The 15,340-nt window shown below is 41.1% G+C and overlaps 1 protein-coding gene across 1 annotated transcript in view; it reads left to right on the top strand.

Moving 5' to 3' along the window:
* LOC127970042 (slit homolog 1 protein) overlaps positions 1 to 14,973 on the top strand; it is a 68,502-nt gene extending 53,529 nt beyond the window's left edge. Inside the window, exons 23-37 of the mRNA XM_052572246.1 lie at positions 58 to 129; positions 210 to 281; positions 1,255 to 1,326; positions 2,177 to 2,340; positions 2,844 to 2,968; positions 3,047 to 3,144; positions 5,088 to 5,227; positions 6,053 to 6,146; positions 6,235 to 6,372; positions 9,559 to 9,787; positions 10,028 to 10,158; positions 10,306 to 10,460; positions 11,415 to 11,703; positions 11,789 to 12,000; positions 12,345 to 14,973. Coding sequence (XP_052428206.1) covers positions 58 to 129; positions 210 to 281; positions 1,255 to 1,326; positions 2,177 to 2,340; positions 2,844 to 2,968; positions 3,047 to 3,144; positions 5,088 to 5,227; positions 6,053 to 6,146; positions 6,235 to 6,372; positions 9,559 to 9,787; positions 10,028 to 10,158; positions 10,306 to 10,460; positions 11,415 to 11,703; positions 11,789 to 12,000; positions 12,345 to 12,583 — 2,230 coding nt within the window. The 3' untranslated portion in view covers positions 12,584 to 14,973. The remainder of the gene's footprint in view (positions 1 to 57; positions 130 to 209; positions 282 to 1,254; positions 1,327 to 2,176; positions 2,341 to 2,843; positions 2,969 to 3,046; positions 3,145 to 5,087; positions 5,228 to 6,052; positions 6,147 to 6,234; positions 6,373 to 9,558; positions 9,788 to 10,027; positions 10,159 to 10,305; positions 10,461 to 11,414; positions 11,704 to 11,788; positions 12,001 to 12,344) is intronic.
* The last annotated feature ends 367 nt before the right edge of the window (positions 14,974 to 15,340 follow it).

The raw sequence follows: 15,340 nt of genomic DNA, 5'->3' as shown, positions 1-15,340 counted from the left end.
GTGTAACGGAGCAGTTGTCATCTTGGTTTGACGTCATGTTGTGATCTTTAATTTCAGAGACCTGAGTAACAACAGGATCAGCTCTCTGACCAACTCTTCGTTTGCCAGCATGAGTCAGCTGACGACGCTGTAGGTCTTCCACAGCATTAATCACACGCTGAGCGCTGTGCACTCACTCACTGCGGGGTCTGTCTGATTTTGTCCTGCAGGATCCTGAGCTATAACGCTCTGCGCTGTATCCCCACGCTGGCGTTCGGAGGGCTTCAGTCGCTCCGCTTGCTGTACGTACATCTTTACGTACTGTCTCCAGAACTCGAGTGTGATTGTGGCTTTCCACCATCTAGCATGAAGCTTTCAGACTCATTTCTCATTCCAAACAGTGAAATTAATATTTAATGTAAATATATGTATAAAAGGGTTTTCTAGGGTTAATCAATATAAATAAATATTTTCATATTTTGAAATCATTTTTATGTTTAATTATGTTTAACGTTTTTGGAAAATGGTTTATATATATATATATATATATATATATATATATATATATATATATATATATATATATATATTTATATAGCATGACATAAATGTATTTTAAATACTATTTAAATTTTAGTAGATTTATTGTATATATATATTTGGCTATTGCAAGGCAAGTTTATTAATAGCACATTCCGTACACAATGGTAATTCAAAGTGCTTTACATAAAAGAAAGTAAAATAATCATGAAGAAAAATAATAACAAGAATAAAACAAGCCATTTTAAAACTTTTCAAATAATTAAAACATTTACTTAATTAAAATGAATTTGAAAATATAGTGCAATCTGTTCGGACATTGCACCGTGCTCATTCAATAAATGCACAGCTAAACAGATGCGTTTTGAGTCTAGATTTAAATGTGACTAGTGTTTTAGCACATCTGATCTCTTCTGGAAGCTGATTCCAGCTGCGGACAGCATAGTAACTAAAGGAGGACTCCCCTTGTTTTGTGTGAACCCTTGGTATTTCTAACTGACTATAGTCAGAATCCTGGCAGCAGTGTTCTGGACGAGCTGCAGCTGTCTAATGGTCTTACAAATATACCACAGCGACTTAAGACTTTAACTGCTCTTCTAGTTATATGTTCTGCTTTTTCTGTAGTGATATGTTAGTATGTATGTTAAGAGATTTGAACTGTAATAAGTATATTTTAAATATGTAATATCTTTAGGGTGTGTATATACACATCACTAACTGTCGTGTCGCTCTAAGGTCTCTGCATGGTAATGACATCTCTGAACTGCCTGATGGGATCTTCAGCGACGCTGCATCGCTGTCACATCTGTGAGTAAAGGGTCCACACAAACACATCTGACTACATATACAGAAAATACACTGTGTGTGACAAATCTGACAGAAACAGAGCAGCACGTCCGGTCTGTTTCGTCTGCTGTGGCCTGAGGCTGTCATCTTCTCTGGTTTGTGCTCTGGTGGTCAATCTGTCTGTCTTCAGATCCTTTAACCGTCTGCACGTGTTACCAGCGGCTGTTCTCTGTGAGACCTACACACAACGAGTGTGAGCACACACTGACTGTTATAAAACACATCTAAAACCACACTTTCATTTTCTGGTGAAGATCCCTTGGTTTCTGGTGGAATGACTGTAGTACCCCGTCTCTCCTGCAGTTTGAACAGAAGTCAGTCACGCTTTGTTTGTCAGTGTATGTTTAGGACGTCTACAGCTCCATCTAGCAGTAGTGAGGATACAGTACACAGCCTCTCGGAAACACCTCCATTTTCACAGTTTCTCTTTTCATGGAAGACACATTTGTCTTCCTTGAAGATATAATCTTCCATTAGGTCTGGCTGATCAATATCTAAAAAGTTTGTGAATAAATCAAGATAAGATTTTCTTATCAAACTGATCAAATGTTGTGTTGCAAAACGAACTCATCTCACACAGTAACACACAACATGCAGCAGAGAAATGCATAGGTGTTCTTCTACAGATGGGGGTGACAATTTTCAGTTTTTATTAGACATGCGTTTGAAAAAATGTCTTAGTGAATGGTATTATGAAGTAGAAGCATATCTTTATGTTTAGAGGTCGTTTACGCTGTGTACTGCACTTTATACACAGCTAGGGTTTGTTCAGATACACACTCTCAGATGCATCTCATCTTGGCTGTCTCAGGGCGATTGGTGCGAACCCTCTGTACTGTGACTGCCGTCTGCGCTGGCTCTCTGACTGGGTGAAAACCGGCTACAAGGAGCCTGGCATCGCACGCTGCGCCGGACCGCACGGCATGGAGGGGAAACTACTGCTCACCACCCCGGCCAAGAGGTTTGAGTGTCACGGTAAGATGCATGCCAAAACCTGAAGATAAATCCAATGGTTTTGTAGACCACAGATGCATAATTGTGAGATACAACTATTTCAAACTCTGGAAGCTGAGGGTGCAAAGAAATCGAAATATTGAGAAAATCACCTTACATATTATTAATCAGAAATTAAGTTTTGATATATTTACAGTAGGAAATGTACTTAATATCTTAATGATATTTGGCATAAAATAAACATTTATAATTTCAACCCATGCACTGTATTGTTGGCTATTGCTACAAATATACCTGACTGTGTTTGTGCTTTTGACCTGCATCTTATCAGGTTCTGCCCATGCAGTGACTGACATGACAGTTAAATAAAAATCTTTGCGTGCTTCACATCTCATCAGATCTCTTCCACAAGTCTTTGCTCTGCGAGAGACACACTCAGTTGTAATGTGGATGATTTTTGAGGGACTTCTGCTGTGCGTCTGTCAGGGTCGTGTGCAGTGAGGATGGTGTTTCTGTGTGTGCAGGTGAAGTGGACACTGCTATACTAGCCAAGTGTAACCCGTGCATGTCCAAGCCCTGTCTGAACCACGGCAGCTGTGAGGCCGATCACACGGACGGCTACAGGTGCCGCTGTTCAGACGGGTTTAAGGTGAGCACACAAACACATGAGCGATGCGAATGCTGACAGACGGACGTGAAACGTTTACGCATTTCCCTTCACACGCAGGGCAAGAACTGTGAGACGCCGCTCAACACTTGCATCAGTGAGCCCTGTAAGAACGGAGGAACATGCCACATGTCTGGAGAAGAGGATGAAGGCTTTAGGTCTGTTCATGCATGAAGGGGGTTAAATCATACATTGTATGGTAGAATAAGATTACACTTGCAAAGACACTTATAGTCTGTTGGTTAACCATCAAAATAAAGTGTTAGCATATAATTAAATTAGCAGACATGCTAATACTTGAATGACCGCTAGCTGATATAGTTCCAGAGTTCAGAGATCAACAGCTGTCTAGAGAGTATCATCAAAATAATACAACTGATATTACAATAAAAATTGTTCAAAGTGTGTCATATTACACATTCATCTGATCTGTTACATGATCTTATGGCTGTTTGAAAGAAGAAGAAAAAAATGGCAAGATATGAGACTTATAATATATTATAATTATGAGAAGTGTAATCCATTGAAAAAGTGGATACAAAATGTTCATTGTGTTATAAATCATCATACTCTTAAAAGCTATAACCACAAATAAGTAAAAATTATAATATATTAAAACGGTTCTTATGAACATTCATGAGATGATAAAACATATTATACGTTTTTTTATAAGACATTATGCATTCATTATAATGCCTTTGTCAGGATCTTGGCAAGGGAGGAACTCAGGTGCAGACAGGGATTCTCAAACAAAGGGTTTATTACAAAAAGGGGAAAACAAAACCCACGAGGGGGAAAACACAGAGCAAGGTAAAGACTAAATAACTAAAACAGGACTGGACTAACAAGATAAACAAGGACTCTAAATACTAACTATAAACAAACACTCACGGTAATACAAACACTTCTTAAGGAACAATCACAGAGTGGAACAATCACAATCACAGGTACAAATCTCAATGACAATGAACCGACGCAAGACAGAGCACACTAGGAGATCTAAATAGGGGGAACAATCAAGACACGACAGGTGGCACAGATGGAACAATCAAGACACGACTAGGTTAACAAGGGGGGCGGGGCAAGGGAACGAGACAACACAAGCACATGGCCCAAAGACAAGGCCATGCGCTTGTACACAAAACACGGGTCTGTCATGATCCTGCCTCAAGACTAGGAAAAATCAAGGACACGAGGGCAGAATCATGACAGAACCCCTCCCTTAAGGAGCGGCTTCCAGACGCTCCTCAAGGGAACATCAAACACGGGACACGACTGACATGACAGACTGGGACACCGACACAAACCAACAAGACATGACAAATAATAACAATGGCAAACATGAATACACAACGGCAGGGTTAGGGTGACAAATCAAAAACAACAAACAGGGAAGGGGAGGGGGCGGGACCACAAAGTTCATGGGGGACAGACCAGGGCGGGTGGGGGGGGTAGGAATCTTAGGAGGGTAGGACGAAGGCTGACGACGGGGGGTACGGGCAGGTCTGGGTGGTGAGGGGCGGGGAGGGGTCTCGGGACTACTGACGGGGGACATGACAGGAGCAGACAAGGGACGCGGGGCAACAACATCTACTGGACACGGGGCAACATCTACTGGACACGGGGCAACATCTACTGGACACGGGGCAACATTAACGGGACACGGGGAGACGACATCTACGGGACATGGGACCACATTAACGGGACACGGGGCCACATTAACGGGACACGGGGCCACATCAACGGGACACGGGGCCACATCAACGGGACACATGACTACATCAGCAAGACACGGGGCAACACTCACGGAACACGGCCATGCGCTTGTACACAAAACACGGGTCTGTCATGATCCTGCCTCAAGACTAGGAAAAATCAAGGACACGAGGGCAGAATCATGACAGCCTTATGAATAACCTTATATTGTATTATAAATACGGGCTTCATAGAAATTGTTACGAAAAAGATTAATTAAGTTGCAATCCTGAAGTAACGCTGTTATTTCGTAGTTTTATCGCTTGCTTTTTGAGGTGAAATATGACTTGGACGTCTTGATGATATTTCGAGCCCCATTTAAAACGATGCATTTGTGTTTTGTCAGCTGTTCGTGTACTGCAGGCTTTGAAGGCCCCACATGTGACATTGACACAGACGAGTGTAAAGACAATGACTGTCAAAACGGAGCAACCTGCATAGACGGCATCAACAATTACACCTGTTTATGTGCCCCTTTTTACACAGGTACATATTACTACTTACTGAACACATTATGTTTTTTTTTTCTTAATCAAAACTGCACTTTATACCGGTAGTTACCTACAAGTAACTTTGCAACTACATGTCAACTGTTACAGTAAGTTGGGTTACAGTAAGTTGACGTGTAGTTTCTAAGTTAGAGTGTCTGACCATCAAAATAAAGTCTAAGCAGACAGTCTACTAATACTCTGACTGCTTGCTGACATGTTGTTGTAAAGTTACTTGTAGTTAGAAGAAGGTCTAAAGTAGACAGTTTACACTATGTGTACTAACAATGCATTAAACTAAGAAATGCTAAGAAAAAAATATTACTGGCTAATATAAGGTAACTGCATGGGGTAAAGGTTTAGAGGTAGGTTCAGGTTTATTACCTAGTTATTCACTATAATCACATATAGTCATACAATAGTATGTATATGTGGTACAGGACTGTAAAATAAAATGCCAAATTTTGGTTACACTTTATTTAAAGGTGTCTTTGTTACAGTGTAATTATACATTTAAGTAGTGAGTAATATTTATAAAGTATATGTACTTACTATATGGTTAGAGTTAAGATTAGTGTTTGCTTGCATGTAGTTCTGTAAAATGTATTGTTGTTGTAATAGTAAGTAGATGTTTGACAAGGACACTTTAAAACAGTTTTACCAAATGTTCTTTTCTCAAGCACATCCCAGACAGCAAGCAGTTTTGGGCCAGATCTGGCCCACATTTGGGTCGCCAGATGTGGGTCGGTTCTGGGCTGAAACTGCTTGCTGTCTGGGATGGTTATGACAACAGACTTACAGATTGCACTGTTTGTGTGTGTAGGGGAGATGTGTGAGGATATGGAGGACATGTGTGCTTCTGCTCGCAGTCCCTGCAAACACCAGTCCACCTGCTTCATCACAGTCACTGGCCCAAAGTAACCACATCTCCTTTGACCTAGCAGCCATTTTCTTTAATCGTTCTAAACAGCTGTATAATGGTTGTGTACATGTGTGTTGATCTAGGTGTATATGCACACCTGGTTATGTGGGTGACGACTGCAGTGTGAACTATGACGACTGTACTGACCACAGGTGTCAGAATGGGGCACAGTGTGTGGACGAGGTCAACGGATACTCCTGCCTCTGTCCCAAGGACTACAGGTCAGTTCTTTACAACAGTGTATTTACATTTTAACACCATTTTGCTAACTGGTGAACAATTTGTTAGCAACCTTAATCGCACCCTGCCACATGGTGTATTTTGGAGAGTCTTGTGATGGAGGTATAAAGTACTCCTTATCCAGTACAATCGCGCCATGCAAATGTAGTGGAAAGACTAAAAGTATCAAACTTCAATATTCAACCAATGTCCATAGAGAAGTTAACAACATTCCAAGGCTAAGACAGGCTGAGCTTCTCGAGGTCACACCTGGCCTGATTTATCATTCCAGAGTACAGAGTACCATTTAACTTCGACACCCAGGGTTCGAGAGTTAACAGGAGAACTGATGCCAGAGATCTTGAGCATGATACGGCCAAAGGCTCTCTGCCAGATCTGTTTATGTGTCTCTTAAAGTGGAAAGGACCCTGGCCTGAGCCAGGGGCAGATCCCATGAAGGGACGATAGGAGGACAAGGCGGATTCAGCTTCCTGGCACCCCTTCAGAAGCGGATAACTGCACAGTTTCTTGCCACCAACTGGCCCGCAATAGGGGCATGAGAGGCCGCTATAGCTGCCACATAGACTTTAAGCATGGATGGGGAGCATCCCTTATCCAGCAGCTCTTGCAGAAATGACAATACCTCTGTCAAATCGTATGAGGGTCTTTGCCACTGTTTAGACACCAAGCAGAGAAAACAGACCACTTAAAGACATAGAGGCTCCTCTAAGACGAGGCTCTAACTTCTGAAATTGAGTAAAAGACTCACTCTGGGAGGTTCGAAGGCTCCTGTCGGGTGGCCAGAGGTGTAGAGCCCATAGCTTGGGCTTGAGAGAGGAGATCCCATCTCATCGGAGCAGGCCAATGGGCTGCTACCAACAGCTGAGCTCTGATAGCCACAGCTGGTTCATCCAAAGAAGGGTCACAAGGAGAACCTTGTGTTTTTGTTCCCTTACTCGCCTGATTACCTGTGGGATCAGGGCGATTGGGATAAAAGGAATAAAAAAGGACATTGGGCCAATTGTGGGTCAATGTGTGAAGGTTGAAGGACTGAAGGTCTGGAATTCATGGCAGATGTCATTGGTCAAGGCCCGCCTATGAGGCTGCTTGACCGACATGTCGAACAACCAGTCACAGTTCATTTTGTTCATCGTCACTTTTCGAGGGGTGGAAATGTCGCCACAATAACAGTCCAGTGTGTAAAACTTTTTGAACGTTTTGAAAATCCAGTGTTTAGTTGATTCTGATAAGTGCTTGTAGTCACAGTTGTAAACACTATGGCTTTCTTCTTTAGTGAGGGGGTTTGCATCTTTATTTCCAGGTGGAAGGTTACAGAATGCAACACACATGTCTCGCAGAAATCCTGTAGAACTCAACCAATCTGATGATGACTTCGACACTCCTGAAGTGTTTTCACTTTTGTGTGCCATATGAATCAGACATTTAGCCAATGGTCCATGAGCGTGACATCTGAGGCTGAGACTAACATGTCCCTGGACTTTGATAAATAAATCGGGCAGTGAGAGTTGTCTTCTGAGGCGAAGAGGTCCACCTCGGCCTCGCCGGAGATCTACCAGATCCTCTGAACTGTCTGCGGATGAAGTGTCCACTCCCTGATTGATTGATCGATTCTGAGATTTTCAGAATGCATTTTATACTAAGTTTAGTTTTTACCAGCAGACTCTCTCTGGCACTCTCATCTAGTTTTTATCCGCGCACTCAAATGCTAATGAAGAATGTAAACAAGCCACTGTGAACACCCTTTTAATTCGCTTCATCCTTTTCTGATTTTGCAAATGATTATTTAAGGCTCAATTGTGTGAAAGGATTTGGAAAAAAGCAGAGTACGGTTGTTTCTAAAGCATGCAGCGCCATCTGCTGTTCAAAACTAAGCTCAGAATTTATTCCAGAGGAATCGCAATACATTCAGAAAATCTCAGATTCGATGCTGAATCATTTCTCGATTTGCGATGCATTTTCCCAGCCCTACTCCCTAGGGGATATTGCTCCTTGATAACATGTCTGCTCCTTGGTACAATTTGCTCTGTATATGCGCTGCTCTCAGTGAGCATAGGTTGAGTTAAGCCCATTCCACTAGGCGCTCTCACAGAGAGAAGAGAAACTTCAAGGAGAGGCTTCCCTGGCGATTTATGTAGGCATCCATAGATGTTGTCCAATCGGATTAGCACATGGTGTCCTTTTAGTATTGTCAGGAAGAATTGACAGGCTCGACACAACTTTTTTTTGCCTTCGACCAGTGGCCGAAAGTCAGTATGCCCTCGCACAGCACCTCCCAATCTGAGTTAGAGGCGTGAGCTGTGTCCATGCACTTTGTAAAAGTGCGGGGGGCCAGGGACAGTCCGAAGGGAAGGACCGTATATTGATAAGCCACTCCCTCAAATGCGAATCTCAAGAATCGCCTGTGACGGATCTGGATGTGAAGGTGTGCTCAGTCTCCTGAGCAAAATTGCATAAGGATCTATTTCAGTGTAGTAACCCTGAACGGCCTTTTCATGAGGGAGTGATTCAGGTGTCAGAGATCGAGGATAGGCCGGAAGACACCATCTTTTACAAACCTTATTCCCAGGGGGTGTTGGACTCCGCCAAGATTGTCCTATTGTCACCTATGCTTTTTGTGATATTCATGGACTCACTGAACAGCAGAGGAACGCAGTGTTTCCAGGTGTGGACCTCAGGGTGGCATTTAATACTTTTGACCTTAAGCACAAACTTGGACTGTGGGATAAGGTTCTGTGCACCCGTATCTGAGGCCATGGTTCTCAGACAGGAAAAATGTAAAATTAATACTTTTTGGGCGCTTGAGTGTGTATTTGCTGTTTTCGGTGCAAATAAATATTAGGTTAGATAATTTGGTGATGGCAGTGTGTGTCTTTTTTGTGCCTGCTTCGAGTGTCTAGATGGTCTACAACGTCTCACCTCTAACAACTTATGGAGTTCCAATGGTGTATTTATGTAATGTATGTTGTCATCTTTAAGATAATGTTTGACTGTTTGTCTGTCATTATATAAAACAATGATTCAGACTTTGCTGTGGAAAGACCCACACAATTGCAGTGTGTGCCTCTTTTCATGCAGTCTGTCTTTTAGATGCTCACTCCAGCGGAAGAACATGCATTACAGAGAAAATCAATTACTATCAAAAATGAACTGAAAAATTATGTCTACAGTGGACAGCTTTGTGAAGTCCCATCTACTCCACGCTCTATCTGTGACCTGGCCGACTGTCAAAACAATGCACCATGTGTGGAGCGGGGGGGCCATGCATTGTGTCAATGCCTAGAAGGGTTTGGTGGACCACGCTGTGAAAAGTTGGTCAGTGTCAACTTTGTGGACCGAGACTCCTACCTACTACTGAGTGACCCGAAGAACTGGCCTCAGGCTAACATCACACTACAGGTATTCATCAAAGCCCAAACATTAAACAAACACTGAATGAAATTCATCTGTGTTATTGTATATCATCTTTCATATGGCATGTACCATCAAGAGCTAGTACATTTAGTAGGAAAGCTATGTAACCGGTAACCATTGTAGAGATAAGATCCATGTCCTGGCATTGGCAAACTAGGTGGTCACTGTGGTCAGATTTGTTCTGTTCATCTAAAGATGATAGCTCTATTTTGGTTCTGTTCTCAGGTGTCCACCGCAGAAGACAATGGCATTCTTCTATACAATGGGGACAATGACCACATTGCCGTGGAGCTTCATGAAGGTCATGTTAAAGTCAGCTATGACCCTGGCAGCCAACCAAGTCATGCAATCTACAGGTGATCTGAAGTTTAAGATAAAATAGTTTTATTAAAATTGACTGTTGGCATGCATGGACATTTCAGCCGACTTCAAATAAAATATTTATTAAGCTTCAATACAATTTCAATTTCACATCAGTTATCTTTCGTGTTTGTTTCACACAGTACTGAGACCATCAACGATGGTCAGTTCCACACTGTAGAACTGGTGACCTTTGACCAGATGGTGAACCTTTCTATAGATGGTGGTATCCCAACAACCATGGACAGCTTTGGGAAGGTGCAGCCCTTGAGGGGAGAAGCTCCACTATATGTGGGAGGTAGGAGTGCACCACAAATATCTGCCTCCATCACAGTTACTATAATTGTACTATACAAAACTGTCAATCACCGATGTTTATCAACACTGTGAACATGACACATGCTCTCCACTCTATTGCTCTTGAACTTTGCTAGAATCATCAAAACCTACTGTGGGATAGGCTCTAAAAAATCCCCACCACTAACACACAGACAGACAGCCTGTCCAGAACACACAGAGAAAAGTGGAGTGATACACACTTCTCTGTCCTGATCATGATGGAATATAAGCACTCTTGCATGGTTCCTCAAACAATGAGATTTAAAAATATATACATACAGTAACGGTATACTTAGGTTTTTATCCGGTCCTAGAGGAACCACTGTCCAACATAGTTTAGTTCCAGCCCTTATTACATCCACCTACCTGTAATTGTCCAGTAATCCTTGATTAACTTGTTCACATGTGTTTGATCAGAGTTGCAGATAACTCTGTATGACATTTGACCATCTTGTTCTGCTGCTTTTTCAAAAAATTATAAATTATTAAATATACATGAACTAATTTAAAGTTGCTTCCTTTTCACTACTATTGAAGGGATAGTTCACTCAAAAATGAAAATTGTCATCATGTTTTTTTCAAATTCAATCCTTGATTCAAATTGATCATAGACTAGGCTACATAGAAAATAACTACCAAAATAATTGTTGGTAACTGCAGTTTGACTAAAAGTAATGACTAAAAGTTGACAAAAATGCAATGACTTTCGTCAAATAAAACTAGACTAAAACTATACAAGACTCCTATGACTAAAATGTGACTAAGACAATTAAGCATTAAGCAATTAAGTCTTTATCTCATGATAAAGACTAAGACTAAATCAAAAATCCCTGTCAAAATTAACACTGTGTGCTACACGTACACCAGTTTTCTTTCCTAACTCAACAGCTTGTACATCATCTTCTTGAATCAGGCATGCCGGTCAGCGTCCACCCCACAGCTCCCCGCGTCTGGCAGATCCAAAACAGCTCCAGTTTTCACGGCTGTATTCAGAACCTTTACATCAATAATGAGCTACAAGACTTTACCAAAACCCAGATGAAGCCTGGTGTGGTGCCCGGATGTGAGCCCTGCCGAAAGATATACTGCCTCCATGGTATTTGCCAACCCAACACCGCCACGGGCCCTGTATGCCACTGCCAGCCCGGATGGAGTGGACAACACTGTGACCAGCCCTCGGTGAACCCCTGCCTGGGCAGCAAGTCAGTCAAATTGTAGAAGTGAAATATGCAGAGCAAACGGAGACACATCAAGTAATGCTCTAAATCCTTCATTCATTTTACACAGGTGTGTCCATGGGAGATGTATTCCAATGGACAGGCAGTCGTACCGCTGTGAATGCCTAGAGGGTTTTCATGGAGCCCTGTGCACCCAGCGGGAAGAGCTCTTCAATCCATGCAGAAAGCTTCAATGCACACATGGTCACTGTCAGATATCTGACACAGGAGATGCCTACTGTCATTGTGAGGTGGGCTACAGTGGAGAGTTATGTGACAAGGGTAAGAAAACATAAGCAGACCCAGGCATTCTGTTTCTGATGAGATAAAGCATAAATAGCTGCCGTAGTATGGTGCCATAGTAACTAAGAAATACACAGCACGGAATATACAGTATATATGGCTATACAGCCATCTAATGTCTACTCCACGGTATTGCAGGGAATTTTCTTGATTTTTCTCCACAAGGTGGAAAAAATCTGCCTCAAATCAATGAATTTTAAATATTTTGCTTTATTTTTAACTTAAAAAAAACATAAAATTATATATTTTTATACAGAAAATAGCCCATAATTTATGTGTGTCTTGACTTGAATTTGACTTTCATGCCGTTTCTCCTGTTTTAGAGTCTGAGTGCCACGGGGAGCCAGTGCGGGACTTCTACCAGGTCCAGCGTGGTTACGCCATCTGTCAGACCACACGCATGGTGTCGTGGGTGGAGTGCAGCGGTTCCTGCGACACCGGCTCCTGCTGCGCCAGTCAAAGGATGAAGCGCAGGAAATACACTTTCGAGTGCAGCGATGGCACATCCTTCAGCGAGGAGGTTGAAAAGACCATCAAGTGTGGCTGTGTGGGGTGCATGTAGAACACAACCACTAGCATCACCACCTCATCCCAGTCCGACAGATCCGCAGAAAGAGCCATCACAAAAAGTCAACAGAAGTAGAAATCATCTTTCATTGGGTATACAGAGACATACCCCCCCCCCACCTCCCCTCAACCCTTTATATTTCCACCACAGCCTGAAATTTCAACCCTTTTTGTCCTTTGGTAATGTCTCAGAAAGGTAAAATAACACCAACTCTGCTGAGAGGAAGGCGAACGAGGTGACCCCTGGCTTGTTTCAGCCCAAAAACTAGAGAGTAGTCACATATTAGAAGAAAATGATGGTCTTTTTGACTCTCTCTGCAGTGCAGGACATGTATTTGAGCACTTCAGGCTCCAAAATGGTGACGAAAGGAACATCCACATTTCCACCATGCCTGTATAAAACGATATGTATGATATATATACATTCTCGGAGACATGCTGGTCAAATAAAAAAAATCATTTTGAGTTATGGGTGGCATACGGGTCTCTTCCATGTGTCCTTGGCCCAATTCCACTGGAAATATGACATCTTTAATAAATGACATGGGGGCCAAAAATACCCAGCAGCCTTCCATGTGAATGTGTGAAGAACTCTGCGACGCTTCTGGTACCGTAACATAGAGTTGCCTTGTTGGAGGGGAGCTTCTTCACTATATCTTGACTTTTGAAAGATTGAGATAGCTGAAGCAAATGAAAGTCCAATAAAAGGATCCATTCGATCTATTCCATACAGTGTTTGTGATTCCATTACCTCGGAGAACTCTACAGAATGTACGGGAGAGCTGAAGTCGAGCGCTAGCTAGATCTCATCACAGTTTCTAAGATGCATGCTCATTGTCACGTGATGTCTGGATTGTGGTTGATATTAGTACTGCTGAGCAGAGAATAGAACATCGCTTATGCATCACCACTGCAGTGTCTCTGTTGGTCAGTGTTTAAACTGTTTGAGGGGTACAATATGACTATGGGTGATGACCACAACACTGTACACAACTCTTCAAAGTGACAGTTCTCCCAGAAACAGAAACGATTCCACCATGTTCCTTTTTATTGATTACCTCTGAAAGCTACTGCGTTCATGAAGGTTGGCAAATTGCCATGAACATTGTCCTAGGATTGAAACACAAGTGCAGTTTGGCTCATTTCATTTAATTTCAGTGGGTGTTTATTTTTATTTTTTTTGCGTCAATTTCCTTTTCCTAACTCCTTAGACCTTCACTTTATACAGAAATGCTTAACAGATTCTAATATATATTTGTATTTCATTTTGGTATAGTATTTTTATATGTTATAAGAATAAATTTGCGTTTTCAGGATTTTACTCTCAAACAGCAGTGTTAAATTCGGTGACTTTTGGTGTTTTATTCAGTCATTGCTTATGCAGGTCACAGTGGTTTGAAGCATAGATCATTATTAGCCTTATTGTAATAGGAGCCAGTGTCGATTTTTTGGAAGTTTTCTTTTTTTATTTTATTATTATAAATGTTGTCTTCCATGTGAATACCACATTTGATTATTTTAAAATATCTTTGTGTTGATTTTGTAATTATTTATTTTAAGACCTTTCCAGATTAAACTTCATTTAGGAGTATGCTGATTTTGAGTTGTGAATAAAGATGAAGACATTGAGACGAGGCATTTAAAAAAAGTAGCTACCATCCAGTCTTCATATTAAAGAGCAAGTCAACAGTGCGACTGCTACTAGCAGGTTCTGTGATTAAGTGCAAACCAAAATTAATGACTTGCTTATGATGAGAACTAGCAGTAATTTAATCCCCCATACATTCATTTTACCACATGGTTGATTTCTCCACAAAGTTTTGTTTTACTTTTGTGGATACTTATTGCTCTTATTGTACACTGAGGTACTAGGAATTAAGGTTAATGTCAATGTCATCGCTTCAGTGCAGACAAATCATTGGAAAGGGTTACAGACATTTAATGTAGATTGCATGGGTTTCAGCTAACCTTGTGCCAGTCACAACCATCACATCATGAACTCAAGGACCTTTATTGTGAAAGATACTGTCGCTGTTGTTGCATATAGAACATTTAAGAGCTCTTGCTGTTTATTCTTCCGATGTTACATTGACTAACTGCAGTTACTCCGAATGTAAGTAGCGCCACCAAAATGGTTACTGAACTTCCTCCTTTTTCATTCATTAAAATGTGTGATTATATGAGTGTCTATGTCTGCTTTATCAAAACCATAAAAATGTTCAAGCGGGAAAATATTTGGTTCTTAGGACATCTGGTCCAACCAAACAAATCTGGTTGTCACTGAAAAGGAAATAAACAGCAACACTTAAATTGTGAATTATTAATGGTTCACCATACATAAATGTATTTCCTGTTGTAAACTTATATTAAAAATGCTGGCTTCTACTTGCATTTTCTGAATTTAAAAAAAAAAAAAAAATTCCCTAAAATTTGAAAATGCATCAACTGACAAAATGCATAAAACTCAAACCAAGTTAATTCACTTTTTTATATTTCCTACTTGCACAGCTCAAACCATATAATTGGGGTCTTCAGTCCTGGTGATGGTGATTGAAGAATACATTTCAGAATTCTTCAAAGTAAAAAACATAACATTAAAATATATAATTTTATATATTAAAAAAAAAAATGCAATTATAAAGCAGTGTAAGCCAAAAAAAAAAAAAAAAAAAAACTTTTTATGGTTATCTCCAGCTAGCCAAACCCTTAATGAATTTAAACATTTTCCAGCCAATAAATCCAGTTTTGGAAA

This window comes from Carassius gibelio, chromosome B13 (genome assembly GCF_023724105.1).
Source record: "Carassius gibelio isolate Cgi1373 ecotype wild population from Czech Republic chromosome B13, carGib1.2-hapl.c, whole genome shotgun sequence".
In the NCBI taxonomy this organism is placed as follows: Eukaryota; Metazoa; Chordata; class Actinopteri; order Cypriniformes; family Cyprinidae; genus Carassius; species Carassius gibelio.
Note: the sequence above shows the minus strand (reverse complement) of the source record. Positions and strands in the feature narration are given on the sequence as shown.